General features: G+C 36.9%; 1 protein-coding gene across 2 annotated transcripts; it reads right to left on the bottom strand.

Annotated features, from left to right (window-relative positions):
* Nucleotides 1–3,125: 3,125 nt before the first annotated feature.
* mtdhb (metadherin b) lies at nucleotides 3,126–12,108 on the bottom strand. Of its 2 annotated transcripts, XM_056266158.1 has the most exons (13): nucleotides 11,645–12,106; nucleotides 11,221–11,310; nucleotides 11,024–11,108; nucleotides 9,796–10,002; nucleotides 9,651–9,704; nucleotides 9,396–9,566; nucleotides 7,732–7,770; nucleotides 7,485–7,547; nucleotides 7,281–7,402; nucleotides 5,851–5,961; nucleotides 5,686–5,769; nucleotides 5,526–5,607; nucleotides 3,126–3,964 (listed from the first exon to the last, which is right to left on the bottom strand). In XM_056266158.1, exons 1-13 carry the CDS (start codon nucleotides 11,978–11,980, stop codon nucleotides 3,894–3,896), a joined length of 1,515 nt encoding a protein of 504 aa, XP_056122133.1. In that variant the 5' UTR covers nucleotides 11,981–12,106; the 3' UTR covers nucleotides 3,126–3,893. The 2 variants fall into 2 exon arrangements, with proteins under 2 accessions (XP_056122133.1, XP_056122134.1); XM_056266159.1 differs by lacking the exon at nucleotides 7,732–7,770 and having other exon boundaries at nucleotides 11,645–12,108.
* Between the last annotated feature and the right edge of the window lie 83 nt (nucleotides 12,109–12,191).

Genomic DNA, 12,191 nt, shown 5'->3' with positions numbered 1-12,191 from the left:
CGTAAACTGCCGCATTAAATTAAAATCTCCTTAACTATTCTTGCGTAAATTGGTGCAACAAATCGAATGCTCCAACAATCATGAAATAAATGTACATTTTTGCATTAAACCATTCTTAAGAAAATTGTTACATTGAATTTAATAATGTCCTTAACCATTTCTTTGTTAAATTATTGCATTGTCAAATGCGTCAATATTTGTTAAACCATTCTTGCGTAAATTTGCATTTCAAATTTAATACACAAATGTTTGTAAAACCATTTTTACATAAATAGTTGCAGTGAATCATGCGCTATCAATCATAGAACCATACCTATGTCCCCTTAAATTCCATGTGCCAATGTTCACAAAACATTCAATGCAACCGAACAATTTACACATTGGTTGTTCTACTTGTTCATGAATGACACCCATTATTGGCTAAATCTGACGAAGAAAAAACAAGTTAATTCTTGCTGACTGACACGCATGACATAATACATTTTAAATTGTTATTGTATGTTTCGCATTTAAAGATGCAACTGCAAAACTGTTTATTAATTTAGGAAAATATCTGTACTAAAATTTAGTCTAAATCCTGGCCTTCACATGTAAACCTTGTTTTTGCCATGCCTTGTCTCGTTTCTGTCTAACCTCTAAACGTCTCTCATGGTGACACGGACTCTGTGATTGTCCAGTTGTTTCAAACTGATCTGTGCATGTGTGGCAAGTAAAGGAAGGCATACTTGCATTTCAAATTTGTGTTTGTGAGACTGAGAGAACTCGATCATACATTGTTTCCCGATTGCTGCTGTTCTCTCTGGGAATGTGAAAGGTGGAGGTATCGCTCCCCTCTTTACTAATTTGTATGCTGTTGGGAGCGTGTGATGGGGCATTTGAAAAAAAAATGTTGTTGGGTCATTGAAAGAAGTCATTGGATGTCATTAATGCAGAGATACCAAAAATTCATATCATAATTTTTTTTTTAACAAGCATGTTTTTTTCTTCTTTTATTGCTTAACAGAACTAGTCTTTTTTTTTTACAATTACAAAATGTTAGTGGTCATTAATGGTCAGGTTAATTAAATCTGTCCCTTACCCAAGTCTGTTGGCTCACATAGAAGATCACCTGAGTGTAATGACTGTAAACATTTGAGTTATTTTGGGATGTAATGGGTGGCCCGAGATGTGTACTCTTCACATTTAAGAATTTATATTTGATAATTATTCAGATCATCATCACAGAAGATACTTTGAAAAATCCTCAGTTGTTCAGCCATGAATTACATAGTTTGATATCTACAGATGACAGGCTGCGCACTACTCAGGTGGGGTGATGGATTAGATGTTTGTTTGTAAATGTGCCTTACTGGGCATCAGTTTTCTCCAGTTCTTCAGTGGGCAGTGCTCTGAAAACGTTTGGGGTATATGTTTCTCTTTAAGAAGTCTGCACACTACTCAGCGGCCTTATGATGATTTAATAAAATGTTAATGTACTAAATGGCTCATGTGTTTTGTGACTGGTGTGTTTTAGAGATTTGTGCAATTAAGGGTCTATTTGATTTTTTTTTTTTTTTTTACAGTTTTAAAATGGATTAAACTGCTGCCAAAAAACTCTTTACAACACTTCATTAAAAAGAATTCCGTTGCTTGATAATCTTGAGGGAATTTTTTTTAACACAAATTAATTTAATATTGGGTAAACGTAAGGCTCATACTTCACCCTGGATAGTCAGGTTTGAGATTTCACACTGATTTATCCTTCTTATTTGCATATTTATGAGGTCAGAAGCATTGATTGGGCAAGTACTACATTATGTTTTAACCACTTGTGATTGTGGAAATTTTGCCACAGATCCAATCTGAAAAGCTTCAGTAAAGTTTTTATCAATTCTAATTTCTACTGACCGCTTTGTGAATGCAATGTATATCGTAATTGCAGTTTTCAATTTTTCATCAATTGAGTAACTGTAAAATACCTTTTCATTTCAGCAAGATTGCATACATCTGTTCAACCTGCCACAGGAGCTGTTGATGCAGTTTTACTCTGCAGTCATTGAGTCTGTCCTCTGCACTTCTGTTACTGTCTGGCTCAGCTCAGTCCTCAGAAGACTACAGCGGACAGAATCATCAGTACACCCCCTAAAAGTCACACTGGACCCCTCACATCCAGGACACTTCCTCTTTGAACTGTTGCCGTCTGGTCGGCGCGACAGAACACTGAACATACATTTAGCACACACAACCCTTACATTTGTATATACACATATCGTCTATTTTATATTTGCATTGTGTATCATATATTTTTATTATTCGTGTCTTGTCGCTGTCATTCTGTCTGTGCTGTGGAAGCTTCTGTCATCAAGACAAATTCCTCATACGAGTAAACAAACTTGGCAATAAAGCTCATTCTGATTTACTAGCACTGAATTGTCCACTTAACATATCATTGGTCATTAAAAAACCCTTATTGGTTGACCACTTTAAACATATATTGGACCTTCTTGTAAGTTTGACCTTTTAACATGAACAAAAACTAACAAACAATACTTCTACAGCATTTATTCTTAAACTCAGCATTAAATAAACTCAGCCTATTTTGTAAATGTATGTTATTGTGAGAGATTCATCCTTCATTCACTTTTGTCCTCGTAATATTTAAACAAATTAAGGATTAATCTACTCAGCTGACATGTGGGATTCTCCAATCATTGTCCGCTTAAACCCAGCCGCAAACTCACATTTATTTTTTAATTGCAACGGTCACATCTTGAAATCCAATCAACAACTGATGAATAAAACCAGGACCCCGTCCTAATTCTTTTCTTCGATAATCATCACAATGTTTCATTATTAACTAACATTAACAAATATATTGCTCATAGTTAGAGCATGCAAGCTAACGTATTGACTTAAATTAACAAATGAGACCTTATTGTAAAGTTACTCATATTTTAAAGAATGTTTTTATTGTTTTTGTCCATACAGTTGAAGTCAGTGGTGCACAATACAACACTGGAGTCTCTGGAACCCATCTTTCAAAACATCATCTTGTGTGTTTCATAGAAGTTTGCGATGACACAATTTTCATTTTTGAGTGAAAATGACTACATTTCAAACCGAATAATCAGACATTAACACAGCTGTGCAAAGAAACTCTTTAATCTGTATTACTCGTTAAACATGACTTCTATTAACCAATAAATACGAAAGAGGAAACCGCATGCAGCTGACAGATCGTTGCTGCCATCTTGCACAACACAAGTTAAGGCATTAAAATTTTCCTGACACTGCTGTACCTGGTGTAACATTGATCACAAAAAACCCGGCCGACGTCACTACCACTTCACCAAAGCGTACAGTAAGAAGTTGTTTGTCTGATAATAGCATCATCTACTCTTGCTCACCAGCAGCAAGTCTCTCAGAGTTCGGTACGGTTTTCACCTATGGCTTGATTTCTTGCTTTTCCTCCTAACGACAGAAAAACAAACCAGCGTGGCTAAATTAGTGCACTCTAATCCGCCTTAGTGTTTCATGAATGAAAGATGAGACGACGCTCTCATGTAACAGCTCAATGATCTATAGGTTTCTGTGCGTAATCTTAAGTGTTCTTGATTCGTCCCTAGTGCTTCATGAGGATCACCAGGATCTTCTTACAAAAACATTTTGCTGCAAATACAAATCATTTCAAATTGACTGTATAATTAGCATTTAACATAAAAAAAGACAAGAAACTAATCTTCATGTGACGGGTAACGTTACAGTACATTGTCTAGATATACCTAATGGGATGTGGACACTAGGATGGGATTCACAACACGGTGGATTAAGGGTATCAAAAAACGAGTCACTCAGGAAGTATGAAATTCTGTACAACCCCAAGATTGCATATGTTGTCATCTCTTCCGTACTCTTCATGTCTCTCTTCTAGCCTTCTTCTTTTTGACTGGTGGTTTCGGGGACTCCCGGCTGTCATCTGTTTTTTCTGGTGGGGAAGAGATAGTGTTTTGCAAACCTTTTTGTTCCCAAATTTTTGGAAATTACTTTTCATGTTGTGTGTAATATAGCTGTTTGTGAATGTAAAAGAGCATGCTAAATGGAGTTATTGTCTACCGAGCTGAACCGCCTGAAAGTCGTCGGTTATTCCAGTCTCACTTCCTGCAATGAATTAATGTAACCTAATTTGCATAATGCCAGCCTGTGGTTTTCATTGGCTACCACCAACAACGTCTACTTTGACCCGCCCTCAAACACTGTAGTTGTATCTGAGGCCTGGAAGAGTTTGGTTTGACATGTAGAGAAGACGCTGTTTTAAGCAAAAGCAAATTTACTTCGCATGCACTTCCAAAGGATGAGGACTCGGGCTCGAATTGATATGGTAAAACTGCCACCATCATTACTGTTTGAAGCTTCCAGAGTGGATATTCACATATGGTAATGGACGTTCCGTTTCCGACATGTCCTGTAAGCGGTAGACCAATCACAACAGACTGGGCCATCTGACCAATCAGAGCAGAGCAGGCTCTCGGAAATGAGGGGTTTAGAGAGACTGAATCCTTTGTTAAACCGTTTCAGACAATGACAAAACAGGTGATTCTACTATGTATATTATAAGAAAATTAAAATGTTTGGATGCATGTAAACCTATTGTAGGAGACCTTCAAAACCAAATCAGGAACCTTAAAGGGATACTCCACTTTTTTTGGAAATAGGCTCATTTTACAACTCCCCCAGAGTTAAACTGTTGAGTTTTACCGTTTTTGAATCCATTCAGCCGATCTCCGGTTCTGGCGGTACCACTTTTAGCATAGCTTAGCATACATCATTGAAGTGGACAAGACCATTAGCATTTCAAAAAAAAAAAATTGACCAAAAAAGTTTCGATATTTTTCCTATTTAAAACTTGACTCTTCTGTAGTTACATCGTGCACTAAGACCGACGGTTCCTGTAAAGTTGCGATTTTCTAGGCTGATATGGCTAGGAACTATACTCTCATTCCTGCGTAATAATCAAGAAACTTTACTGCCGTACCATGAGAGCAGCAGGCGTAATGATATGACGCAGCGCCTGAAAATAGTCCCCAGCTCGGTAACTTCCAACATGACCGGGACTAAGTGCCTGCGCCTGCTGCTCTCATGGTACGGCAGTAAAGTTTCTTGATTATTACGCAGGAATGAGAGTATAGTTCCTAGCCATATCAGCCTAGAAAATCGCAACTTTACATTTTCCGTCGGTCTTAGTGCACGATGTAACTACAGAAGAGTCAAGTTTTAAATAGGAAAAATATCGAAACTCTTTGGTCATTTTTTTTTGAGAAATGCTAATGGTCTTGTCCACTTCAATGATGTATGCTAAGCTATGCTAAAAGTGGTACCGCCAGAACCGGAGATCGGCTGAATGGATTCAAAAACAGTAAAACTCAACAGTTTAACTCAGGGGGAGTTGTAAAATGAGCCTATTTCCAAAAAAAGTGGAGTATCCCTTTAAAAATAGCTCAATTGGGGCACTTTAAACTTAAACGCTTTTATATGGTGGTTGAACGTACTTTGTGTTGGTACAGGAGTGGATTTGTCAGTCGGCTCGGGTCCACTTGTTCTCTGTTGCGTCTGTACTGGAGCTGACGGTGGCTGTGAAGATGATGACAACTTTAGGAACTAGTTTTTGTTGCTAATAGCCAGATGAATGTTGAAAAACAGAGTTCTCACCCCTGCTGTGGCAGCTGAGACGTATCCCGTCATGCTCTGTGCCGGTGTAGCAACGCTCGGTTCTCTCTCGGCCTTCATCTGCGACTGAATATGATACAGATTTTCTGCATTAGGCTTGAAGTAACAGTTCAGTCCTTTGTGAATAATTTCTGGAAATATCCTCACCGGAGCAGAAGGTCCAGCATCTTCCACTTTCTTCTTCTTCTTTTTCTTCTTCTTAGCTTTAACGCTACCAGGGGCGCCTGCTTCGTCTTTATCTTTCTCGTCATCAGACTCCTGTAGAATGAAGAGAAATGAAAAAAATTAGGCAGTTTTCAGCCTTGCTTCAACTTCTTGGTTATAGGGATGCGAATTGTCAGGATTTACTTAAATTTTGATTCTATTAACGATTATTTAACCATACTATTTTAACAATGCTTTTCAAAGTACCATTTATTATAACAAAACTGGGCAACACTTTACAATAAAGTCCCATTAGTTCATTTTAGCAATACATTTGTTAGGTTCATTAGTTAACATGAACTAAGAATGAACAATACTTCTTCAGCATTTATTAATTTGAGTTAATATTAATTTCAATATTTACTAATACGTTATTAAAATCAAAGGTTGTATTTGTTAACATTAGTTAATGCATTGTGAACTAACATGAACAAACAATGAACAGCTGTATTTTTATTAACTAACATTAACAAATATTAATAAATACTATAACAAATGTATTGCTCATTGTTAGATCGTGTTAGTTAATACATTAACTAATGTTAACTAATGAACCTTATTGTAAAGTGTTACCTAGTATTTACTATTTTTTTTATTAAAAACCGTTCCTTGTTCAAGTCCATCCAATATTTTTTATAGATACAACTCTAGATTTTAATAATATATTAGTAAATGCTGAAATCTAAATGCTTTAGAAGTATTTTACATCGTTAGTTAGTGTTAACTAATGGAACTTTATTGTAAAGCATTACTCAAAACTGTTTATCTTAAATGCATTTATTTGAAGTCGGAATTATAGAGATTCATTTGAGAGTCATTTTGACTGATCATTAAAAGAACCGACTCATAAGAGTCGTTTGTTCTTTAATGGGACTACACAAGTAACCCCAAGGATTCCCTATTTTTTTGGTCAATTTTTTCCCCTTTGATCTAAAATATTTACCCCCTCAGATTTCAATTTCATATATTTCAACCCATTCGCATGTCCTTTGATATCGGTTTATGGTCACATGACATGGAGGTAAACAAATAAAATATTTTTTAATAGCTTTTATTTTTAAATTATTATTTATTTTAATTTGAGATTTTTTTTGTGATATAATTATTAGCCTTATCAAGTCACAACCCACTTGCAGTTTGTAATAAAACTATGTTTGTTTGTAGTGTGAAAAAGGTCTATTTGCAACAGCAGCCTTTCTCTCTCTCATCACCATCAATATTTCTAAAATGTAGAAACAGATTCTGATCAAAACGCAGATCAGAAACTGATTTCGATTCCTTCTCGTTATTAATTCAGAGAGGTAAAAATTAAGTTTGTTTCCACAGGCCTACAGCTGCACAGCGAACTGACCTGTGCCACTTCCAGGACTGACCTGTGCCACTTCTGGGACTGGCGGCTCCAGCTGTTTTGTGCTCACGGGCTGTTGCTCAACATAGTTCCCCCACTCCTCTGACGGAGCGTTCCAATCACACGATGGATCTGCAGATGTGCTTTCTTAGGAACACAACAGCAACTCTTAGTAAGTCTGTGACTGTATGTGAATGAAAGCAGGTTCTGGGCATGTATAGATTCTTACTTATTCCAGACCACTCGTCATCCACTGGTACAGGAGGCTGAGCACTCCAACTCAGGTCAGGGACTGGAAACAGAGTAAACACATGGTTTTTATTTTTTGGATGTAGTTATTTTTATATGCGACAGATCATGGTGAAACTGGAGATACTGTACATGATTAAGTGGTACAGAGAAACAGCTCCTGGCTGAATATGAGCAGAGCTACAGTTGAGTTTATTTACGCATTTATTTCATAAGTTTGTAATTACCAGCAGTCAATCCACTGAATGAAACAATGGTCCATGAGCCTGTATTAAGAATAAAAAATAAACAAATTAATCTACTTGCATTTTACATTCAATGTATACACAAAGAAGTATCTTATGCTCACAAAATAATTGTAATATTGTGAAATATTATTATATATTAAAATAATGGTTTTCTATGTTAATATATTTTAAAAATGTAATTTATTCTTGTGATGCAAAGCTGAATTTTCAGCATCATTACTCCAGTCTTCAGTGTCACATGATCCTTCAGAAATCATTCTAATATGCTGATTTGCTACTTAAAAAACATTTCTTATTATTATCAATGTTGAAAAAACAGTTATGCTGCTTAAAGGGATAGTTCACTTTGAAATTCATTTTTGGTATGTTTTAGCTTACCTCAAGGGCATCCAAGATGTAGGTGTCTTTGTTTCCGCAGTAGTTTCAATTTTGATATTTTTAGGTCAAACCGTTCTTGTCTGTCAGTCATATAATGCAGGTCTATGGTCACATCCTCAAAGAGCATGCACAGAGAAGTCCAAATTAAACATGATTTAATGACTCGTAAATGTAAGTACACATTGATGGCCTAAGACACGAAACGAGCGGTTTGTGTGAGAAAACGAACGGTATTTATATCGTTTTTACCTCTTGTAACCACAGCCACGTCCAAGTGATCTGAGGGCGTGGGCGCTTCGGTCTGCGCAAGCGCCGGAAGTGATCTCTTCCAAAAAAACAAAAAAAATTCAACGTTGTCTGTTGATATATCGAAATTGTCTTCCATTGCGATTTCCTGTATATCTAAATATGTTTAGATCTTCACAGTGAAAGGTAACACTTCCGAAATCTCTGTGTAAACAATGAGTGACGTACATGCGCGAGAGATCACTTCCGGCGCTTGCGCAGACCGAAGCGCCCGCGCCCTCAGATCACTTGGACGTGGCTGTGGTTACAAGAGGTAAAAACGATATAAATACTGTTCGTTTTCTCACACAAACCGCTCGTTTCGTGTCTTAGGCCATCAATGTGTACTTACATTTACGAGTCATTAAATCATGTTTAATTTGGACTTCTCTGTGCATGCTCTTTGAGGTGGTGACCATAGACCTGCATTATATGACTGACAGACAAGAACGGTTTGACCTAAAAATATCAAAATTGAAACTACTGCGGAAACAAAGACACCTACATCTTGGATGCCCTTGAGGTAAGCTAAAACATACCAAAAATTAATTTCAAAGTGAACTATCCCTTTAATATCTTTGTGGAAACCATGATACATTTTTTCAGGATTCATTCTTGAATGGAAACTTCAATAGCACAGCATTTATTTGAAATAGAATTCTTTTGTAACATTTTAAATGTTTTTACTATCATTTTTGATTAGTATTAAGGAATTAATTAATTTAAAGTATTAATAAAAAAACTCACTGAATAATACATAAAAGGTTTTCATTGACTGAGTTAATAGAGAAGAAATTAGGATAGAATAAATGTGATTGGCAAGTTTCACGCCAGATTCACACACCATGCATCTCCAGCATGAGCACCAAGGCTCAACCAGTCCATCATTTTATAAGACACATACAATAAGTGATATAATAAGACAAAACATGCCCTTCTCGTGAAGAAATTGTGATTCCTGAAACTTTTTTTCTCAGTACCTTCCATATCTTGGGACCAGACAGAGGGTTCACTAGTCTGACGCTCAGTGGGGACAGTCATGCTGGTCCAGCTCTCTGCCTGAACACTGGCCATCTGAGGAGGACGCTGCAGGCCCACATCACTCACGCCAGAACCATTAACAGCCAGCCCTTCCTCCCAGCATGGTGTCACTACCATGATCAATACAAGCATAAATAAACAAATAAGTCTATCTATACTTCACATTATAATCTGTTAACAATTGTTTTTTTTACCTTGAGGAACGACAGTGTCTCGTACAAAACTTGCTTCAATTTCAGGTGGGTCAACTAAAAATGTTGGGGGAAAAATTGTTTCGTTTCTCCCATTATATATTCACAACTGTAATGAACCATAACAAATTATACAGTGATCATATACCCTCCACTTCTCTTTGGACTGGAGGTGTAGAAACCGTGGTGGTGATGTTGGTTTCTTGTTCTTCTGGGGTGGTTTGGACCGGCTCCATTGTACTAATGGCAGTCAAAGCTGCTGTTGCTTCTGGGCTGCCTGACCCATCACCTGGAGTCTTGTCCTTCCGCTTCAGTTGTCGTTTCTCACGGTTACTGACCTTGGTCTCCCAGGTACCTGACAGATACAATTACAATGACAAACATGTTCCAACCACTATGCAAATAAAATTCAAGTTCTGAGTTATTAAGCAAATAACTTCTGTGAACAATTATTTGTGTGTGTATATATACACACACACACACACACACAAAAAAAATACATACATTCTTGGAATTATTTATTTAGCATACAATTCTTGACTCTTGGATCAATACAAGATCTTGGCAAAAATTGATGCACCTCTTGATGGAAATAACATCACAACATTTATTTGCATCAAGAGGTGCATCCATTTTTGGTCAAGAGCTTGTATTGTCCAGCGCTCTGTAAAGTCTCCTCCAGCACATCCCAAAGACTTTCAATGAATTTAAGGTCTGGACTCGTGTGAATTCATGTGTGAAAATGATTCTTCATGCTCCTCCCAACCATTCTTTCACAATTTGAGCCTGATGAATCTCTTGACAATATAGCCATGATGTGTCTTGTTCCTGCATGGTTGTTTAAGAAATGTAAAGCTACACACTCAATCAATTGGGGTTGGAAGAACTGTTGCCAAACATATAACATGCTGGAAACATAATAATCACTGCAATAATGATCCAATCATTGACTCTTAAGCATTTGGCCATTTAAATCGAAACAGCAACTTTTTTGGGGGCTGGGTAGTGTGTTATATTAATATATAATATAATATATGTAAAATATATATTACTGCTGTCAAATATATATATATATATATATATATATATATATAGCAATTATATATACCAAATATATGCATGCATATGTTTCTGTGTGCACACATACACACACATGTTACATATATATATACACACACATATATAATATATTATATAAACAAACTTTTATTTTAGAATCGATTAATCGCGATATATATATTATGCTTGTGGCCTTACAAATAAAAATATACATAATTAGCCAATATCTATCTAATAAATCACTTATTTTGTACAACCTTTGTACTAATTCTGTGTAATATTTATAAAGTATGGGATTCATAATAATCAAAATATACCTTCATCAGGTTCTTTGCCATCAACGGATATAGAAGATTTTTTCTCTTTTGCAGTAGGCTTTGGCTTTTTCTTATTCTTCTTTGCCTAAACCATCAGGAACATCAACATAAATAAATGACAGTATTTTCATTTTTGGCCTTACTATCCCTTTAAACCTAAATGTCAAATTGAATGACAGAATGCACATCATTATGACCTTGTCAGTCTTCACTTCTGGTAGTTCTTGATCGTCCAGCACTTTGGCATCTTCCTGCGGTTCAACAGCAAGTCCATTTCTCTGGGCCTTCTGTGAAACATTTATTTTCAAAATAAAAGACAATGGGATAGTAATACATGTAAAGGTTACTACTGCTATTTGAAGTGTGGTGATTTTATTCAAATTATGCCATTCGACAGCTGTTTTTAATAGAATTTGGATGCTTGAATGTCAGTTAGTGGTGTTTTAATCGTGAACGACTCAGTAATTCTAATGAATCGTTTGAGTACAACACAAAAACACTCGCTTGTCTCCACCAATAGGCGCAACGATGCAACCTGCAATAAATGAATTTGATAGAATATTTGTGTTGAACCGATTCAAAAGAAACGAGTCAGTAACCCCGCCTCTAAACGAAGCAAACCTTTTCAGCATTCTTCTTTCTGTTCCTTCTCTTGGGCTCATCTGCCTTCTTCACCGGCTGCCCTGGATCGGTGTTTTCGGCGGTGTCTCCTGTCTCTGTCCCTGTAAGGCTTTTAGAGAAACCACGACAGACCGAGACCCATAAAATGACCAAGAAAACCAGTCCGACCCAAGCTGTTAAAAGGAGCAGCCATGGAGCGCACAGATCAGGATTCAAGCCCAAGTCTATTCCCAGCTCAGACTTCAGATAGACGAGGCCGGTCGACAGGGTTTCTCTGACATATCCCGTTATCTGTTCCACATGCTGTGAAGCGATCTCTTGCCAGCCCGGTGCCATTGCAATCTATTGTGCGGGCACCGGCGTGCAATCATTCACAAAATCAATACTTTGAGATAATTACACGGGAATAAACGTTGCTTTGCCAGTTTGCCCCCAGCGTGCCACCGATTACTGCTGCTATTGCTGCTTCTGTTCAATGGAGGTGCATGAACTGACTTGCAGACAAGCTCCCCTTATTGGGCTGGAGTGCAATTGAGTTTACTTACTG

This window comes from Rhinichthys klamathensis, unplaced genomic scaffold (assembly GCF_029890125.1).
Source record: "Rhinichthys klamathensis goyatoka isolate OS25496 unplaced genomic scaffold, OSU_Roscu_1.1 h1tg000246l_1, whole genome shotgun sequence".
Lineage (NCBI taxonomy): Eukaryota > Metazoa > Chordata > Actinopteri > Cypriniformes > Leuciscidae > Rhinichthys > Rhinichthys klamathensis.
This window is presented reverse-complemented; position numbering and strand designations above follow the sequence as displayed.